Here is a 21,368-nt window from a genome sequence, read left to right as displayed (position 1 = left end):
TTTATTATTATAGACATATTTCATCGTTGCGGCCTCTAATAAAGCACCAAATTATCTGGTGGTCTGGTTAAAGTAGCTTTCACATGAGCAGGAAGACAAATGGCAGGTGTCTGCAGCACAGCCTGTTAAATCCCACACAAGAGAACTCGCTGATATAACCAACTATATGAAAAAGAACATTGAATTTGTATAAGGGAAATGTAAAAGCGAGCTCTCTCACAGCTGTTTACTTAATGTTGAGCTGAGTCTGTATCTGCTGTGAAAATCAATCTTAAAAAGATTTACCGAGTGTAGACAAATTAGCCTGCATAAATTAGGCAGCGCATACTCATTATGTCTGTCTCTCAGTGGAATTCAGCACACACTGCAGCGTCTTTATCGTTTAACTGCACTATCATAAATGTAATCATGTGTTTTATCTTGAAGCCTCTGATGCAATAAACACTGTCTCTTACTATATGTGTACTCCGCTTTCTAAAAAATGATTGTGTGTTTAAGCTGAAACACTCTCGTCATTTTAGTGAGCTTAACCTCAGTTTGAGCCCCTTTGTTCCCGTGTTATTGTCCTGTCTTTCATGCATCAATAGATGGATTATTATACATCCCTATTTGTAATTGGAGGACAGGTTAGACAAGAGGATAATTAAAATAGTGTGTGTTGCTACTCCATTTATTTTCTGTAGCTGTGTTGACGCATGGCTTGGTATGTTTCTGTGCCCTCCTTTGTCCTCTAAGTTAATATTGTTGATGTGGCACTTACCGAGGACACACAGCACAGACTTGCTGACAAACACAGACTTGCTCTCCAGCATATGCACACAAATGGAGGGTGAAGTGTTTGCCAATGTGGCTGCAGCCCGGTTGTGCAGTTATTGCTGTAAATCTTTATATTTGTGTGTTGAGTGTGTTTTAGTTGATCAGCACGAATTGATAAAGCTGTCGGTTGGCACAAACATATATATATATATATATATATCCCATCCATGTATGGTTCTGTTGGAAAAATGACATCAGTTTCTGGATGAGTAATACATACATTTACATGAATGATTATATTAAAAGTGACAGAGTCGCCCACTTATATTTAGCATTCACTTCGATTATCCATTTAAAAGCTGACTAGAGTGACAGCTCTTCTCTTAAGCTGCTGTGTGGCGGGACAGTGGTTCTTTGTAGTTATTTGAGTTTTGCAAGAGATTTTATGTGGGGGAAAACTGCATAAAGGGTCTTAAAGGTCATTAGCATTGTGTTGATGTTGGGTAAATGCTCTAACTTTAAACTTTTGTAAGAATCCATTTTTTTAACTAGAATTAACTGAGGGTCTTGATTGCACAACACAGAAAGACGGAAGGTGGATGATGTTTTTTTTTTTTCTACGCGTGCATCTCAAGTCTTAAACTCAGGTCCTAAAGCAGATGTTCCCAGTCCTGGCCCTGGAGGGCCAGTATCAAGCGTGTTTTAGTGGTTTCTCTGCACCAACACATTGATTCAGTGGTTGAATCACCTGTGCAGCAGCTCATCAGGCTCTGCAGAAGCCTGTTAATCACCTGTTGATTAAAATTAGGTGTGTTGAAACAGAGTTAGAACTAAAACATGCTGGATAGTGGCCCTCCAGGACCAGGATTGAGAACCACTGTCCTAAAGGGTCACTAGGCCTGTTTTCACTATTGCAACTATGTAATTATATATGACCTCTATGGTATCTCCATTTCACCTGGCAGGCCAGAATGGATTATATTTCAGGAACCAACCAGGAACCTGCCTGAGGATATGGACTTGGAAATGTCCCGGTAGAGTTGCTGGGCTGGACTTGGGTTAACTCATGTTCATTAATTGTAACTCAGTGGGAAATTATATCAGTAGACTTTGCTAAACAAACAGCATTTGTAAAATTGAAAGAGTTGCTGGTGAAGCATGGCGGAAGACCCTCAATAGTGTCGTTATTTACACCACCTTGAGTCTACAACATTGCGCTGTTACGTTTCTTGTGGTCATTGAACGTCTCTTTTTATATCACTTAGTTGATCTATTAATGTATAACCTAAATGGTGCCAAATTCAGCGTACTTTGACATAAAATAAAATGGTTTTAATGTATGAATGTCTATGGCTGTGGTTGCCTTTTGGCGTTAAACAGTGACATTCAACACAAAAAAAACTTCTTAACAATTTCCTTAAAAGCCAATTTAGTACGGAGACATGGCCAGAGGACCGAGCCTGCTTAATTTCTCTTTCACTTTGCCCCTCCTAGAAATTTCTTGTAACTCATACATTGGAAAGGCAGCTACTTTCTCTATGTTCTCAAGTTCAGCAAGACCCTGCTTACCACCCATTGTAAAGCAGGTGTGTTGGAGCAGAGAAACATCTAAAACAAGCTAGATTGTGGCACCTGAGAACTGGATTTTTAGACATCTTTTCTAAAGGGGTTAGCAAAGTGTCTAAAAACCATGTGGTGAATTCTTGTGAAGCCTTTAGAAGATCATTTTTGGACTCAGTTGAAGGGTAACGTATAACCATGAATACCATAAAATTCTGGTCTAAACTAGCTGGGAGCGGGTCTAAGTCTCTGGGCGACGCCTTATTAGATGCCACGTTTCTGTCTACGAGAGCCTGTTAGGACAAAATGCATTAACTGATTTGTAACAAACGGTAACAAAGTTTCACCATTAATAGAAGTTGTTTTACTCATTCACCTCTTCGCTCGTTGACAGTGATGAAAGGGAGTCTGATGTGCTTGTCATTTTGCTGGAGGTTGGACAATCTGATGAAGTTCTCGTTTGAAAAAGTGCGCTCCCAGGGGTTTTTGATCCTAGTGGCCATTAGGGTTTGGCGATCTGTATAACTTTGGACCGCCAATTGTCAGTCCAGTAAAAGACGATGGGCGTTTATTTGTGCATGTGACTCTGAGCGACGTTATAATGCACGGACTGATTTGCAAATACAGTAGAAGTACAAACACTGATTTTTGTTTTTATAGAAGCGCAGCGAAAATGTTTGCTGGAAGAGAAAGTTTGATTCTTCTTTTTGTTTCATTTTGATTTGTAGTTTGGTAGAGTGACATGTAAACAGCCCGTATTTAACACAGTCGAATTGTTAAAAAGAAGCCTCGTCTTTGTTTTCCTGCGGTGCCCACCATTTTGGTGTTTTATGTAAGCAAAATGTTTGTGCTTTTCTGAACAAAGACTACTGAGTTTCTTTCTTTTATGACTTTGACAAATGAAATGGATCACTGCTGCATTTGGACGCACTCTGAGGAGGGAGTGTTTGCTCGCAGCCAGAGGTCACATGATCCATTTATCATTTATTAGTCATTCAATTTCCATTCATTTCTAACTGATATTTAGTCCAAACAAACTGATCAGAGTGCTCAATATAAACAATGCAATTAAACAATGTCCCTTAAATTATGAACATTCTACCTGCTGCAACTCAAACTCACATTCCTTCTGCTCCGCGTAAACCAGAGCTGGTCACCTGCAGCTTGTGTGTAATCAAATGTCTTTAGGGAGCTTGCTGAGGCGGTTAGGAGGTTCTGGACTTTTGCGTCACAGACTCATGGAAGTTTAAATGTTGTTCTGGATGAATCCGCATTCCGCTGACACTCGAAGCAGGTGCTAAATAACGATCGAAGGGTTTCCACTTTCCACTCGACACTGTGCTCTCGTTTACGATGTCGAGTGCGTTACCGACGCTCTCTGAGGTCCTGATGCTCTCCTCGCTGTCAGCAGCGAGAAAGTGAGAGATAATGCTCAGATGCCCTGTTGGAGATATTTTCTTGTTTTTTTTTTTTTTAGTTTTTTTTTTACCTCTGCGATGTTCTTTGTGCGTAACGTGTAAAATATCTGTCATTAACAAATTACGCAAACAAATAAATAAATAAACAATCGTAACGGCTCAGCCCATTGCCCAACCATGATGGCCATCCATTGGTAAGGTCTTACTCAAACACAAAAAGACTGCTTGCAAGGATTTAGGTATGTACTGCCCCCTGTCGCCAGGAACAATGCACATCGTCACGTTAAAGTCCCTACATTCCTGATACTAATGAATTCATTAATTCACAGAATTGTAATATTTTTTTATTGATTGTGAATCCATAAAAACAGATAAAGATGTGAAAGATGACCAAAATTATTTATCCCTTGAAAAAGTAAATTTTCCATCATAAAAAAAATCTAAAAGATGAAAAATGGAGATGCCAGGTGTATTATTTCTGTATTTTTTACAGTCAAATGTAGTTCTGGAGTGAAAATTGTTGTTTTCTTTTCAAATTCATGAAAATCTGAAGTAAATTTCAAACATATTACTATTTCCTGTTGCCCCGCTTTAGCCAGGTTGTGTCATTTATTCCTCTGAGTCTGGTTCTAATGGTAGCTGGACATAACCACATAAAGATGATTCGTTTCCCTGTAAAGTCTACATTTGCAGTGGTGATGATGTTAGGGCTCAGATAAAAGGCCGGTATTGCATTGGCTGACAGGTGGGGTTCACAGCTGGCGATAGCTGACCACACTAGGATGGTAGTATACCCTCCAGCAACGGGAAAATTGGAATGACTGTGGCAAAGTCATGGAAAGCACAACCAAGGTGGGAGCAGGGAGCCATGTGTTTGTTTCCATGAGTCTGGAGGCCAGTCCTCATTATAGTCGCTGGTAAAATATTACAGTTCAGCTGACACCGTCTAAGTGAATTGTCCAGAGCAGTTTTGACAGCGAGTGGAAGGCAGGGGCTAGATTATGATGGATGATGACAACAGGGGTGGTGCAGAAAGAGCATTGATGTGTTTTTGTTGCTCATGCACAGCTAATATGTACATCTAAACCGGGACAGGTTTGGTGATGGTGTGCAAACATGCTCGCACATATTGGAGTCTGATGGTTATGGTAAAATGTTGCAGAAAATAATGCAGTCATTTTTCATACCTACAGGTTTCATTCCAGACCTGTTGTTTGCATGTTTCAGAGCTTAATACAAAGGAATCTGACTTCAAATAATTTAAAAAATCCTTATTTATGATCAACGTTCAGTGGTGTTTCTGATACTACTGGGCTTGAAACCCTTTGTGATTTAGGGATTTCTTCTTTTGTTTGCCTGTCAGTCGACTTTTATTTCACAAAAATGAATCATTCCCTCAGCGAGTGGAAAATTAAACGGTTCATTGATGAAAACGTGATTGCAGTCCTACGTTTCACCGATCGCCCCCCTTTTTTTTTTCCAAAATGAAAAAGAACATAGGATCTTCAAAGACAACATGAAAGCTCTAAGATGGAGGAAAAAAAAACTAAAACATTTAGCTTTTCTTAAAAGAGACGGAGCAGCTGCACAACACTCAAACACACAACGAGGAGTTTTAACTTCTCAGAGGCCAGGCGTGCTGTGTTTTTTGTTATTCCTTCAAAGGCCCACTTTACAGAAAACAGAATATTTTTGTTTGTTTTCATGAGAAACACGACCTCTGCAGAAAACAGATAATTAAAAATTAAACTTTCCTCAAATTTCAGTCCTATTTTCAGAGTTGGAGCATTTATAATTAAATACGCATTGCTTCCTCTGCAAAGTGCTTCTGTGCTTTCAAAAACTGTAAACCTAAATAACTTCCTAGACTGCGTTTGACAAAAATTGACTTGGCAGGTCATGGTATGCCATTAGGAAATGCCAGCTGATGACACCTCCAGAACCAGGTGCATTCCTGACTACTCAAAGCTCGTGGTAAGACTCAACAACCAAAGGATTCTCAAGCAAATGACTTAGAAGCTGAAAATAAAGCTGATTGATGCCCACAAAGCAGGGGAAGGCTGTAAAGAGTTATCAAAGTGCTTCCAGCTTGCAATTTGGAGTGTCTGAAATATCATTAAGAACTGGCAGCTACAGGGAACTGTGCAAGTCAAGACAACATCTGGAAGACCAAGATAACTTTCAGATAAAACTGCTCGGTGGGAAAAGGCAAAGCAGAACCCCTCCGTGTGACTACAAAGAACCCGCAGGAGGTTTTAGCTGACACAGGAGTGGTAGTGCATAGTCCCACTGTGCAGTGTTGGTGCACAAATAGGGCCTGCATGGAGGTGTCACAAAAAGGAAATCATTCGTGCAACTTCATCACAAAAGTCAGAGCCTGAAGTCTGCACGGCAACATCGGAAATTACGCAAAAGCAAAGGTTGAAGTAAGCAGAGCAAGCAGGGAACCCAAACCCTGTCAAGACAAATAAATACAGCAAAACACATGTGGAGATGATTTTACAGCAACACTTAAGAGTTTTTAACACTTTTAACTATTGCTCTCAATCTGGTTTCATTGGTTCTTGAGCCATAACCTTGAGCAGCGCCACAATAGACGGCGACAGCTCTGTCGCCATCTGCTGACCAGAAACTGCACTAAACAGTTTTGTGGTTCAAGTAGGAACAATAGTGGGAGGTCTCTACCTGCTTTATGGCAATAGCTGTCTATTGAGCCGGTAGCTAATATAAAGGCTAACAGTTAGCTTATTCAGTTTGTCAATAAAAAGAATGATAAGAAGAATTTAGCTTTGTTTTGTTGGCATCGTGTCAGAGCCTGGAAGTAAAAGTAAGAGTAATGTTTTTAGAGGTGAAGCAAAGAGCTAAAACCAGAGTGAACATCGGTGGGCCTAAACTAGTTTGAGGGAGCTAAAGGATGCTATGAAATCACAGACTGATTGTGGCCTGGCTTTGTTGCTATTAGACTTTTGTCCAAAAGTGTGGATCTTTTTAATCATTTTACTCATTTTAGCATTAGCGTGTTGTTAGCTCTAGCTAAAGCAGACTGTAGCAGGGTTTTTTATGGCAGTTGTAGCTCCACTCCCAACCATTTGGAGGAGAAGCGGAAATCTTAAGTGTTGCATTAACAAATACTCTGAATTTACACAGTTGTCTTTTTGGACTTGCTTGGAACAGATGGGTGAAGGTGAGCACTTCATCCCCAGGTTCACTGCTCCTCTGGCTTCTTCTATCATGGTAAATCCATCTCCCAGTAATCAGTCTAGTTCCTGAGCTCCTGCCCACTCAACTTCCCTCTTGTCCTCCCTCCAAAAACTGACTCATTCACTCGTTCCCTCTCTCCCATCCCATCCCCTCTGCTCTTCACTTTTGGCCACCAGGGAGGTGTGTGGCACAGGAGCAAGCATTATTGATAGAGCATCTGTTTAGACATGGTGCAGGATCTGTGGCATGTGGGCAAGCAGCTGGGGGTTCGAGCATGGGAGACATTATGTCATATTACATATCTTGAGATGTCTCGTTCACTTGAATCCGTGCCCATTCCGCGGGCACACACTCCCACGGACACTCAGGCTAACACACACATGCCGCCGCCATCGGTAGTTTCTATCATTTGTGAGGCTTTTAATGAGGACGTTTTAAAGAATTTATTGGCGATGTTTTAGAAGTTGTCTGATGTCGCTGCTGTGTAGCAGCAGTAACAGAAATCTGTTTCAGAGGCCATTTCAGTCCAGGAGGCCTGAGGCGAATATTCTGGCATGGCAAGTTTATTGGGGCAGCCAGAACGACAGAAAACGCCATCCAGATAATCACCACACATCTCATATAGATGGCCAAACTTATCAAAGCTCTCGCAGCCTGCTGCCAGTAGATTTCCATCCTTGGCAGCTGATAAAACAGAGGATTTGATGGTATTTTGAACTTTACAGACTGTGTCTTTTGATGATGTCACACGGTGGAGCATTGTGACAGTGCCCTGGCAATCTTTTCATTCATTTATTTTTATATTTTAATCAAAAATCTTTGTTGGAGTCAACCCAATTCATAAGATAAAATGTTCATTTAAATTTTTTTAAACAACTTTAACATAAGACGATCATAGCTGAAATCCCTGGCAGATTTCCCTCTATCGTATTGATTAAAATCAAGTACTAAAGTACACTCAAAAAAGGCAACATAGGTATCTGCTAAATTGTCATAACTCAAAAATGTTGCTTCTATTAGATAAAATCATGTTTTGTAGTTGTACATTTTTTAATCATGTAGTTTTAGCATAACATGTAACAAGTTTAAATTTACTAAAAATATGTATGCTAACTGAACATAATCCCAATGGGTTCAGTTAGAAAATCAGTTCCATTCCAGAACACAGGGTGGCAGTACTGAACAAGTTCCTTATATAAAGTAGCCAACGTAGGTTCAGGTTCAGACTGGCAGCCATTTCAAGATTGAACCACGTCCGTGGAAGAAGGTAAGTTAATCTTTTGTCATCCATCAAACAGAAAAGATTACAGGTGCGGATAGTTTATAAAAAGCTATATAAATACCTATTTAACGTTTTTATATTTGTATTTTTCGCTACCAAATATTTTTTTATTACATGAGTGTGAGTAGAGCAATGCACTAGCTAGATTTAGCGGTAAAACAATTGTATTGTTAAAGAAAATGTTTCATAAACGAGCGATTTTGTGACTAATTCTAAAAAGTATCCGTCAGACTGTGCAACTGAAAAAATACTTGTTGAGCTGTTTACCAGCGGTACTTTTTATTTTTATTTTTTATCGCTACATATGCTAGCTTAGCCATGATTTCTTGTCCAATCCATGGGCAAACAGAATTAGCATCGCTGGTCTAAATTACACAGAATAATTATTATTAATATTTGGTTTTTCATTGTTTTGTCGTGCCGCGTTCACACGACTATAACACGTGTTTGATACTTTTCTTGTCCTTCATGAGGTTATAGAAGCACTACAGCAGTGGCCTTGTTCCAGATAAGCCAGTTCTGCGCAAATTGAAATTGATTGGCGCGCAGTTCATGGCGGTATTTTGTGTAAATGTTGATCCTTTTTTAACATTTGAGTAGCGTTTATATATACTCGTTTTGTTTTTTAGAAATGCATGCTTAAAATACAGGAAGAGGTGAAATAATTATCTCAAAATGACCGTTGCAATGGTATTAAATACTAAAATTGTGTAAAATCTTTACATAATACAAAGTTGATTTCTCCATTGTTTCTCTTTTCTCTCAATTTGTTGCAGACCTTTGCCCTACGCTGTCTCCACTGTTTGCCATCCTCCATCGAAAGGGTCCTGTTCTGCAAGTCTGACTGAGTGGTTGATGGAATAGGGAGTCATCTGCTAGTGTCAGGTTCATGATTACATTACTTAAGTGTAAAAAAGTAGAATAGTTTCAAGCTTGTTCCAGGTCAAAAAAGGGCATTTAGAAACTTGGGTTAAATATTATACACAGAGGCTCTTTACATATACAGTTATGTGTGAGTGAAATGTGGAGGTGCAAGGAGTGCAGTGTTTATTGTCCCAATAGATACGAGCTACTTAAACATTTAAGGCTACAGCACCGCCATAGACAAAGTTACTCGTGCCCACATCTAAACTGTCCATGCAGTTTTAAAACCCTAAATGCTCTGCAAATACATTTAAGTAGAGTTCATCCAAAACAAGCTTGCCAGGAAATCTTGGAGCTGGAATCATTTAGTTGTGCACAGTGCAGTTGTAAAAGCCTTTCTAATGAGAGAGATTTTTTTATGCATGTTGGACTTCATTTGAAGAGTCATGAAATTGTTACCTGCATGTTTAGGAATTGTACTTTTAAAACAAACATCTATGGGACTTTTCACTCCCACAAAAACAGGAAACACACACCCCATACAATCAGTGATTTAAAACCAGGTATAGTGACAACAAAAAATGTACTTTCACAAGAATCGTCTGATGCCAACAATGATACTCTTTGTCCAGATGATTCTGCTGTGGGATCAATCAGCACATCTCCATGTACTGATGTTGATATGAGAAAGACCCTGACTGATGTAATTGAACAGAATTTTGCATCAGCATTATTAAAACTAGAACATTTTGCACATGTGCCAGGTGCAAAAATTGATGAGTTCCTAGAGGAACTGCACTGTTTAAGCTCAGCTTCACATCCTCTGTCTGTAAACATCATTGAAACTGTGTTTCAGAAACATGGTTCCACTCTTGACAAATTAGTGATAGAAGAAGTAGCTACAGCCCTCTCTGCATCTCACCCCTTACTGAAAGCTATAGAAAAGGGTGGCTCTTTAAGCACATCATATCTCAGAAACAAGTTTTACAGAGAACATTTTAATGTCATTGAGCCAGTTGAGTACGTGCTTGATAAAAGGCTAAGTAAAAGCTTTCAGTATGTGCCCATTCTGAAGACCTTGCAAGAACTTTTCAAAATAAAACATTTTGTGGAGAAAGTTGTTGAAAACCATCAAATACATAAGACCAGTGAGGAAACTGGAGTAAAGGTCACCTATAAATCATTTTATGATGGATCACACTTTAAGGAAAATTATTTTCTTTCATGCGGTGAATTAAGAATCTTGCTAACTTTGTACATCGATGATTTTGAGGTATGTAATCCTCTGGGAACATCACGTAGGAAACATAAGCTCTGTGGAATCTACTGGACTCTAAGTAACTTACACCCAGCTTCACAGTCAGCACTTTCCTCAATTTACCTTACAATCATGTGTAAATCCGATGATGTGAAAAATTATGGTTATGAACGTATCATGCAACCTCTTCTTCAAGATGTGAAAACCCTTGAGGAGGATGGTATTTTTGTTCCATTGCTTGGAAAATGTGTGAAAGGAACTATTCAAGTTGTAGCAGCAGATAACCTCAGTGCCCACAGTCTAGCAGGTTTTAATGAGAGCTTCAGTGCTGGAAACATCTGCAGAGTCTGCACAGCAACACGGTCAGAGATCCAAGTGACTGACGTGAGATCAGGTTCATTTCCTTTGAGAACTAAAGACCTACACAACTCCCATGTAAACTCAGCTCACCAGAATGGTTCGAGCTGCTGTGGGGTGAAAAGACAGTGTGTAATCACTAAAAACCTTGCACACTTCAGTGTTCAAACAGGTTATCCACCAGATTTAATGCATGATGTTTTTGAGGGCATTGTTCCTGTGGAGCTTGCACATTGTTTGTCATTGATGATATCAAAAAAATATTTCACTCTAGATCTTCTAAACAAATGTATCCTTGGCTTTCCCTACAAATGGTCAGACAAGACTAACAAGCCTTGCATGATTCCACACACATTCTCAAAAACGATTGGGGGCAATGCCCATGAGAATTGGGCACTGATCAGATTTCTCCCATTCATCATTGGGCATCTGGTGCCAGAAGATGAGATGGCATGGCAAATCCTAATGGTCTTAAAGGACATTATTGAGCTGTTGGTTGCTCCAGTACACACAGAAGACTCCATTGCATACCTTGAAAGCAAAATTTCAGAGCATCGAAAAAGATACCAAGATCTCTTTCCTAATGTGCAACTTCTTCCCAAACATAATTTCTTAGAACACTACCCTTCAGTTATCAGGAAGTTTGGTCCTGTTGTTGGTCTTTGGACAATGCGTTTCGAGGCTAAGCACAGTTTTTTTAAGCATATCATCCGCCTCTCAAACTGCTTTAAAAATGTGCCCCTCTCCCTTTCCTCCAAGCATCAGCTGATGATTTCTTATCACATGAGAGCATCTAGTTTTGAAAAGCCCATTCTTGAGATGACTAATGTCTCATCAGTTCCTGTAGATGTTTTAGAAAGAGACATTGTTCAGAGCATTGAACAAAAATGCCCTGGCACAATAGAGGTACACATGACCAGATCAGTCAAAACCAAAGGTGTAAGTTTCAAAACGGGAATGCTTGTAGTCCATGGGTCTAACAGTGGACTTCCTGATTTTGGAAAGATTGTTCACATTTTCATTATACAGGAGAGACTGTTTTTTTTTGACTAAGCGGCTTTGTGGGTGGTATAGTGAGCATCACAGAGCATTTGAGCTCACAGTATGTCCTACTAAAGCTAGGGATCTGGTGGAGCTTAGTGACCTAGCAGATGACTACCCATTGGCAGATTACTCTGTTGGATCTGTCAGAATGGTGACATTAAAAAGATACGTTCTTGTGTAAGGTATGATGGACTTTATTTTATCTGGATTATCAAAGCTTACAATTTACAGTCCGGAGCGCAGGCTGAGTGTTTTGCAAACCTGCAGGAAATGTTGACAATGCGGTTATCCAGAAAGTAACTAGGGGTTACCAGAAATGTTGCTAAGTTGTTCGCTAAGTACTTTTAAATTTAAAATGTCAAGACGGGGGTTCTATGAAGCTGTTAGAAATTGAATTGATTTGCAATTCGGTGGAGCGAAAGAGGGAGGAGGAAAAAGATCACCTCGTTTTTGTTTTTATAATCGTCCAAAACTGAGATAATCATTGTGATCAATATTTGATTGAGCAGCCCTAGTCAGTGTGATGAGTTAGGTCACATAGCAGGATTAGGATCACTACTGAGTCATTTTAAGGACTTTATTTACTCGCAATGCTAGCTGAATCGATTCACTTACTGTGTTTTATGCTAAGTTAAACTAAAAGGTGTACAGCTGGGTCAGGAGAATGACTGGGCTGGTTAAAAATTGTTTTTTCCCCATTTGTCTAACTCAGGGAGATATGTCAACAGACAGAATATCAATTTTGGGTGGAAGATCCCTTTAAATGAAACTTTTGGCTTTTGATTTGTGATTACTCCTAAACACATTTATTTGTTTGCCCCCCCACCCCCCCACCCCCCACCCCACCTATTCACAGATGGTTGAAATGGCTATTCCAATAAAGCTGCGAATTATCCTTGGAGTAAACAATTCACAAAGACTTACCCTACAAGATGGAATTCCAGACACTGTAGGTGAACTTCAACAGCACATCAAGAGTCAGTGTGGAGTTGAAACCCCCTTCAGGCTGCAATTTATGGATGCGGAATTTGGCAATGAGTTTACTAACTTGACTTCAGTGTCAGAGATCCAAGACAAAGGTACCTTAAAGCTCATCTTTGATTCAGCATCATCTGATCTTCCCGGTGGCCCCCCACCCCCTCCACCCTACTCTACTGTCATACCACAGTCCATTGATGAGTCACAATGTTCATCTGGTTCCGCAAATGATACTGACATTTTGTCCACTCCTGAATCATCCTCTTCACGTTCATCTGGTTGGCCTGTGTTTTTTCGTGTGCCACGTTTCCCATATGATTGTGAGCTGCAGCTGAACAAAGCCAATGCTGCTTTTAAAGAAAACGGAACACTGTTGGATCCAGACATGAGACTTAAAACGGCCATTCTCGAAAGTTTGGCTGAAGAAATAGTACAGTACAAAGTGTATCCCTCAGACAGGGATTTTGACGAAGTTGCTGAAGCCCTTGTTGAATCCCACCCATGTCTTAAAGAACCAGGCTCTGCCACCGGATATGGTGGCTGGAAGGTTAGCTTAAAATACAAGCTAGCCAACTACAGACGGAAGCTCAAGAGGCTTGGATGTCCAGAGGTGGAACTAAATTCGCTCACAAATAAACCTGTCGACAAATGCAGCCCTGCATTTAGTGTGAAGAAGCCTAGAAGGGCAGAAGTAAACTACTGTCCCACCTTCCCAGCTAGTGAAACTGCAGAGTCGCTTGAAAAGATGAGAGAGACCCTTGCTTCAGAAGCAAACAAAAGAAACAACGAGGAGACTGTGGCAGCACTGATGGAGAAGACTTTTGCTCACAGAAGACAAGAAGTTATTCGTGATGCACCTTTAATTGCTTTTTTCAAAGGCAGATGGCCAGCTCTCTTCTGTGAACGTGAGGTATGTTAATTATTACGCAATTGTTTTCCTTGTTTATGATCTTGTGAATTGTTTAATTAGTTGATAATTTCACTGCTTTTGTCCACTATTTATTTCCATTTCAGCTAACTGCTGAATTTCGGAGGATCACAACTGTCAGTTTGCTGTCAAAGTTCTTCTCCAACATTGATGCTCAATCTTCCAAGCTGATGAGGGTGTTTGGCAAGAAAGGCGGAGCTCAAGGAAGAAGGATTACGCGCATCATGGTACCCATTACCCAGGTATGACACTGTGTTGTCTTTTGCAGCCATCTTACTTTTAATTTTAAAGAGTGAGTGACTCCTAAAATAACTTTTTTTTGCCAGTAACCTGTATAGAGGAGTGTCTAATAGTGCTTCTTAGGTATGTTCTTGCTGCGTCGTATTTCTAATTCCATGCTGTAGTTCTTTCTTAAAACACAGAACAGTTTTGTTACCCGTTTTCCCGCTACGTTTCATCTGCGGCTGCAGACTACCTCAGGCTGATGCTGATGGTGGCGTCACTTCCTTCTCCGTTTATCCACAGGCAGCAGAGGACGTTGTCGCCCTCTGCTGCCCGCTCTCCCCTCTCCGATGATGCAGTCCCATGCGCGGTCCAACGTGTAAACTCCATCGTCCCTGTTCATGGTCCCACATCCACGTCTCCTTATCTCGATAGCTTCTTTTATCCATCTTTTGTATTTTTGATGTTCGGTGTTTATGATCCGTGTGTTGTCCCAGTCCATTACATGGTTTTCTCTTAAGCAATGATCTGTTACGGCTGACTTCTTTATTGTACTTTCTGCTTCTTCTTTTGCTGCTCTTGTGTGTTTTGCAAACTCTGCAATAAAACATACGTAGGAGAAACCGGACGCCAACTCAACACACGAACAATAGAACATAGAAAGGAGTGTGAGAAAGAGGCAAATCGAAAACACACAAGAGCAGCAAAAGAAGAAGCAGAAAGCACAATAAAGAATTCAGTCGTAACAGATGACTGCATAAGAGAAAACCATATAATGGACTGGGGAGTGCGGGCAGCAGAGGGCGACAACGTCCTCTGCTGCCCGCGTATAAACGGAGAAGGAAGTGACGCCACCATCAACGTCAGCCTGAGGAAGTCTGCAGCCGCAGATGAAACGTAGCGGGAAAACAGGTAACAAAACTGTTCTGTGTTTTAAGAAAGAACTACAGCATGGAGTCTAATAGTGCTGTTGTCATGTGTAATCATTACTGTGGCAGTTTAGTGCAACTTACCGTAAATCCTCTTAATATTAGCCTGTATTTAATTAACAGCCGGGTATCACATTTTGGCAGGTGTCAGAGTCGGCGGAGGTGAATAATGGCCTGTTTTTTATTGTGGCCGGGTGGAATGTGGTAACAAGCAAGTACCACAGGGGGGCAGTTGTGTCATCCGTCTCACTTTTGATTTGCCAGTGATAGACCGCGAGGGTAACTTTAACCGTGCAGAGACGAAGAGGAGGCGAAAATTTGATATCAAGTTCAAAGAGAACGTGCTGATTATGCTGTAGAACACTGGGGAGCAGTAGCAGGGGTTGTATGAACTAGTCACTAGTCGACTTCACTGCTCTATAGTGACTTGTTATGCCTATCATCGACTAGTCGCTGTCACGTGATAATGACCGGCAAGATGCAGTCCTCGGAAAAGACAACAGCCTGCTGTCAGCAGGTGACAAGCTCCTGCACGTCAGAAGGCAGCGCGCTGTGCCAAAGTGTCGGTACTGACACCCGCCGTAAAACGGACATTTAACCAAATTGTGACCTTTACCCTCTTGCAATTTTACCTTCCCCTCACCCCCATCCTAACCATAACCAGCTTGCGCATGCAAAGCTCTGATTGTTGAGGCGCTCCAGACATCTGCATCCTGAGCACGGCCACAGTAACATCAAATGAGGTGTCGCTACCTCAAAAACTAATTTAACACGCGTTCGTTCATGTCGGCTCATTCCCTTTAATGTTTTCTGTCTTTTATTTGTTCCTGATGCTTTTCGCTGCTGTGGATCAGAGCACGTCACCTGTTTTGTTCTCGGTGCGCACCTATCACTGATGTGGCCGGCGAGCAGCGTTCACTCCGCTGTTTTTGCGGTCGGTAGATCTTTTAGAACTGCAGTTCAAAGGTAACTCATGAGGTGAATATACAAGAAGGCAGGTAGCAGTTTTTCTTTAGGATTCAGAGGAGATGCAGGAAGATAATAAACAGGCAGGACAGAGAAATAGTCAAATAACAACAAGTTAGTTTTTGTACCTGGTGGTTGCAACAAACCGATACCATTGAAGGTAATCAGGGACTTAAAGCGCTTCTTAGGTGGAAACAGAGCAGTCCTGTGGATGTTGTTGTTGGTTCTGCTTCTGCTGCGTGTGTTCTTTCAGTACCACTTTAGTTTTTATCCGTGTGGGTCGCCCTTTTGTCCATTTTTAATGGTGGTGTTTAGGGTTGCTGAGACTCCCATTTAGGAAGCACTGGAAGCATCCTGTGTGGAAATACTTTGGATTCCCAAAGCTGCTAAAAAACAAATTCAAGATGATGGCTCGGCTATCTGCAGAGCTTACAGAAATAAGTTTCAACACTCCCAACTTGTTGCCATCATCTCTTTGAGTTTATCACGCAGACAAATAAGATCCAACTGACTTAAATTATGTTAGTGACTGACGTGATTTAACAGTAATATAAGAACAATCCAGTGAACAAGGGATCATTTTGTTGTGTTTTACAATTTCTTTGTATTTGTCTATAACAAGAGTGTATTGTAAGCTGTTTTTAACATTTAATCAACACCTCTTTGTAATTCCTATTCTACGTAGCAATAATATAATTTATCCATGTCCAAATAATAATTGTTAAATAAACTACAGTCATTTAAAAAAATTGTTCAATGGCTGTTTTGAAAAGTAGGCTTGACTACGTTAGTAATGGTGTGCTTGCTGGAGATCCCTCGCTAGGACGGATAAAGGCATTGTGTGTCTTCGTACAGACGCAGAATCATAAAATAGGCTTTAACCACAGCTTTTCACACCATAGTTAATAGTTAAAAATCACTAACAGAATAACCTGTGACATTATGACAGATTTACTGATTAACAAAATTGGGGGGGGGGGGGGGGGGTATTTGCTTAGTCATGAGACAGTGATTGTAAGTGTGTGGTGTGTACATAATAACGTTATTTCAGTTTTAATCGTTTTCATTCTATACAAAATATGCTGATGTTAGAAACATTCATGTCAGTGTATCGGTATCGACAAATATCGGTTATAACAGTGATATTAATATCGGATATCGGTATCAGCCCAAAAATTTCATATTGGTGCATTACCACATGTAGTGTTAGACAATTCACTCAATTCAACAGTTTATCAGCAAAAAAGATGACTTGGGGATGATTTGTTTGTTTCTATTATGTTTTAATTCTATTTGTGTTCTATTCTAGCTTTTAATTATTTACTTATTCCACTTTTCTCAGACTGACTCCATTGATGTGAAGAGAGAGTGCATCCTCAAAGCCTTGTGTGTGTACCTGAACGAAGAGCCAGAGAACCTTTGGAAAGAGTACATGGTTTGTTTCAGTTTTTAACCATTACTTATTTTACTTGGAAAAATACATTGTAACTAAATTAGGGATGTTCCGATCACGTTTCTTTGCCCCCGATTCAATTCAGAGACATTTGATTTTGTGTTTCTGCCGATAGAGTCCCGGTCCAATAATTTTCAGGAAACCATTAATACATGAAAACACATCCAAGTTGTCCTTTTAAGTTTCACTTTTCAGTTGTTAAGTGAAGTACACTGATAAAAAAAACAACAACTATATCCTCAATTTACTTAAAAGTGGCAGCGTTGCTCTTATTTCAAGTTGTTCACTCCATCAAAATGCAGCTGCAAGCAATGTATGTTCCTGTGACAGCAGGCAGGTGGAACCTCGGCCAACAGGCTAACTTTTCCCTGCATAACACCTGTAGCTGCAGCACAGCTCTAGTGCTGTAGGAACCAACCCGACATTTTGCAGTCTGACAATTTTTCTTTGTTAGCTTATCTTTCTCTGTCGGCTAGCTTTGCGTTTTTGTCTTTCTTCACTGTGGAACTGGTACTTACCAAACTTGGAATTAATGGAGACTGGTGATTCACTTTGTTTACACCCAAAAGGAAAAGCCGCAAGCAAAAGTTGTCTGTTTTGAAAGCAGCAAATCATGGCGCTCTATCCTTTCCAGCGTGTTAAATGCCCAGTATGCACACATTACAAGTTGCTGTTGCTCTGCCGTTGCTGTTTGGTTTAAAATACCACCATGCTGAACACAGTTTAGCTCTCCTGAGAAAACATGTTAGCTCTGCATTAGCCTGCTTGTTAACAGCTGTATCTTGGCATCCGAGTTCGATTAGCTTTTGAATGCTAATCCCTGAAAATGCTAGCTGAACTTGCTTAAAAACTAGGCTGAACCCGAAACAGCTCTGTCTGACCCTGACCCTCTGTCTACCCCCCTTTCTCTCTCTCCCGGTGAAGGACACTGAAAGCAGTGAGGCTGCAATGAGGGATACAACTTTTGGAATCTATGTGATTCGCAAAGAAGGTGCAGAACCGGATGATGGACCAGAAGAGGTTGGGATCATTCTGGAGGGCGTGGAAGTTCTGGCAGAGCTGAGAAATGTGCCACAGGCTGTGGCCATGTTGTTGGCGCTTGTGTACAGTCTGAACCTCAGCTACCCTCCAGAACTGAAATACACATTTGAGGCATTGCAGAAGATAATAATGGAGCTTGATGGAAACAGACTCTCAAGAAAAAATCAAGCACTGAAAACTCTGCTTGCTCGTTATTAGTCACTGTGGTTAAAGCCAAATGTTTGTTATTGGCCAGGTTTTATAGTATTTCAATTTCTAATTGTTATATTTTGGAGTTTTAAAAATAGATTAATGCATAAAGTTTGCCTTGAATTTTCACAAAAGTTTTCAATGTGGAAGACAGACAAAAACGTTGGCATTAAAATGGTTTGCACTGAATCAAATTGGGTAAGAATTGCACACTGCTATTTTTGTTTTCCTTATGATTGATTTTTGTTTAGCTCAAACAAGTACACCAAAGTTGTGATGGCTTTTCTGGTTTTATTTCTTTGTTTTCATGGGAATGTGCAATGATTTTATTTTCTTGTTTTTTCAGTCATCTTTAAGGATGTCTGCGTTTGCACTTAAGTGTTAAGTCAGCCACTTTTACCTTCAAGCAATGAAGTAAAGTTTTATTTGAAAAATTCAGTTTCTGCTGTTGTTAGTGTTCAAAACTATTTGGATATTGGCATTTCTTGCACTAAACTTTTGTTTTGGGTAATAGGGGCAGTGGTAGTAGAGGAGTTAACTGACCTCTCCTGTAACCAAAGGGTTGCAGTTTTACACCTTGCTTAGTGTGTTGCAGTTGTGTTCTGGATCAATGCTGCATCCTCCTTGCCTGTTGGTGGCTGTTGGAGGGAACCAGCTGCAGTGTGTTCAGTGTCTTGCCCTTTAATTCTTTGGCATGTGGCAGGGGTAGCTGACTTCCATAGCTGCCCTGGATGTGCATTATTTTTTAAAGTAATGTAACTACTATCAGATAAAATGGCAAAAAAAAAAAAAATCATATTAGCCAAATGGGATCTATGTTACATTTACCCATACAAATGTTGTATAACTGAACAAGGCTAATTAAGTACTATGACCCAAATGTATCAAGTTGACCCAACGTGTTGACATTTTGTTGACGCAACAAAATTATATTTTGCTGAATCAAAGCATTTTAGTTAGGTGGAAATCCTTTCCATGTTATTTTTATTACGTTCACCCAACATAATATTTTTGTGTTTAAATTTCACAAACAAATCATGTACTTAATGTTACATTTACCCATACAAATCTAGTTGTGTTGAACAATGGTAATTAGGTCCAAGTAACCAAAGTACATCAAGTTGATCCAACATGTTCACATTTTGTTCACTCAACAAAATTGTATATTGCTGAATCAAACCATTTCAGTTAGGTGGAAATCCTTTCCATAATTTTATTATGTTCACCCAACACATTTTTTCTTTGAGTGTATCAGTAGCTGATAGGAGCTATCAACAGCTGCCATGTCGCTGGATTCATCAGTAGGCTTTTGTAACCTTACTCTCAGCACGTTTGGTGCATCTTTCTCCTCGAGGGAACAGCTTCATGGCTTAAGTATGTAAATTGTTCTCAGCACACCTGATCTCTGCTTTGAGTAGCAGAGATCAGGTGTGCACAATCATGTCATCAAACTGAAAAGATGTCATTTAAAGCAAACAGACTTTACTGAGAAGGTGCAGGTGCAAGTCCAGATAAAGCACAGAGTAATTCCTCCTCTCTACTTGCAGCTTAGGTAGATTTCTTTTGGAAGTGTTGCTTTTGAACTTTTATTACTTGATTTCTGTCAGTTTTTAATGTTTTTGATAGATAAAATGTGGTAAATGCTCATTAAATAGCGCTCACGCGGATGTTCCGGCTACAAGATTAGAATTTTTGTATTTTATAAACTATATAAACTTCAGAAAAAGCAAAACATACATACATATATAAATATATAGATATAGATATAGAGAAAGAGAGAGAAAACATGGATGAATGATCTAAAACTGTTGAAGTACACAAACCTTTGTTTGTCAGCCTCCTGCTTCATAAGCCCGGGTTTCTCTTTTATTAAATGAGCTTCGGCAATGATGTGCTCTCTTGGCTGGATTAAAGGGCTTCTTCTGTGAAGGTGAATAATCCCTCACAAGTACCGGTACAAGAACATAATCTCTGTGGAGTGGCTTCAGGAAGTCTTGACCATCTGCTTAAGTTTGAGAAAAAACTTCAAATTAGTTATCATAATTGCACAATAATGCATGATATCAAAATGTGTTTTTTTGTAGTTCTGCTTGTAAATTCTCTAGTGATATGAAAATATATTTACTTCTTTGCACACAATCAAACACGAATTTAATGCCAGTTTATGCTACTTCAGTGTATTTTTTTTAGTAAACCCCTCATTAAGTTGTTTTTTTAACTGGTTATCCTATAATAAAGTGATCACACACTATGGATGGAGACGAATCACTGCCCACTCAAGTCTGACTGCTCCGTTTGACCCCTGTTCTTTACTATAGACACTCGTCGTGGTCAGTTAGGGCTTTATGGGCATGGACACAACTGTCTTCTGTGCCATTTGTTGTGTCTGACCTTTAAGATGATGAAGCGCAGGGAGAATGACCCCTAGCAGGGTTTGTTCAAAGAGCAGCCTCATGGTAACGGGGGGTCCAGTGGTTGGCAGCCTGCTGGGGGATTGATCAGCCCCTCACTCAAAGGCCAAATCCAGAAAGCCCAGCCAGAGGAGAAGGCCATGCAGGATGTGAAGTCATCCTCTGCTTTGAAGCCCTCTCCAATATAGTTCAGCTGCTTCCCTGCATGAATAAACATTTCTAACTCCTGTCTGTTAAAGCAGCTCCTCCATTCCTTCCCTCTATCCTCTGTCTTCTTCTCACTTCTGCCTGAGCAAACCCTGATACTGCAGCAGATGGAGAGATATCAGGAGAGGCCGCAAAATAACTTTTTTCTTATTGCTTTTATAATTTTTTGTTCCATTTTTCCTCTTCTTTCCCATGCTTCTTGCTTGAGTACTTCCTGTGCTTTAGCCTTGTTGCAACAGGGTTAAATCCACTCATTCAGAGCTTGTATTGCTTCTACAGATGTCAGCTTTGAGATTGAAATGAG

At 40.2% G+C, this 21,368-nt stretch overlaps 2 protein-coding genes across 17 annotated transcripts in view; both read left to right on the top strand.

The window, feature by feature from the left end:
• The window catches only part of msi2b (musashi RNA-binding protein 2b), a 337,759-nt gene that overhangs the window by 203,286 nt on the left and 113,105 nt on the right, over positions 1-21,368 (top strand). The gene's annotated exons all lie outside the window — the stretch shown is intronic.
• Positions 8,996-18,884, top strand: LOC139061625 (sterile alpha motif domain-containing protein 3-like). Of its 2 annotated transcripts, none has more exons than XM_070555725.1 (5): positions 8,996-9,102; positions 12,597-13,628; positions 13,733-13,888; positions 17,106-17,198; positions 18,141-18,884. In XM_070555725.1, the coding sequence occupies exons 2-5, from the start codon at positions 12,597-12,599 to the stop codon at positions 18,453-18,455; spliced, it is 1,596 nt and encodes a 531-aa protein (XP_070411826.1). In that variant the 5' UTR covers positions 8,996-9,102; the 3' UTR covers positions 18,456-18,884. The 2 variants fall into 2 exon arrangements, with proteins under 2 accessions (XP_070411826.1, XP_070411825.1); XM_070555724.1 differs by lacking the exon at positions 8,996-9,102 and adding an exon at positions 11,795-11,922.

This window comes from Nothobranchius furzeri, chromosome 10 (assembly GCF_043380555.1).
Source record: "Nothobranchius furzeri strain GRZ-AD chromosome 10, NfurGRZ-RIMD1, whole genome shotgun sequence".
In the NCBI taxonomy this organism is placed as follows: domain Eukaryota; kingdom Metazoa; phylum Chordata; class Actinopteri; order Cyprinodontiformes; family Nothobranchiidae; genus Nothobranchius; species Nothobranchius furzeri.
This window is presented reverse-complemented; position numbering and strand designations above follow the sequence as displayed.

Bases quoted from the DNA above. Each gene is read 5' to 3' on its own strand.
- LOC139061625 (XM_070555725.1), top strand. From the start codon at position 12,597: ATGGTTGAAATGGCTATTCCAATAAAGCTGCGAATTATCCTTGGAGTA. The intron at 13,889-17,105 runs GTATGACACTGT...CACTTTTCTCAG, and splicing joins TCATGGTACCCATTACCCAG to ACTGACTCCATTGATGTGAA. The intron at 17,199-18,140 runs GTTTGTTTCAGT...CTCCCGGTGAAG, and splicing joins ACCTTTGGAAAGAGTACATG to GACACTGAAAGCAGTGAGGC.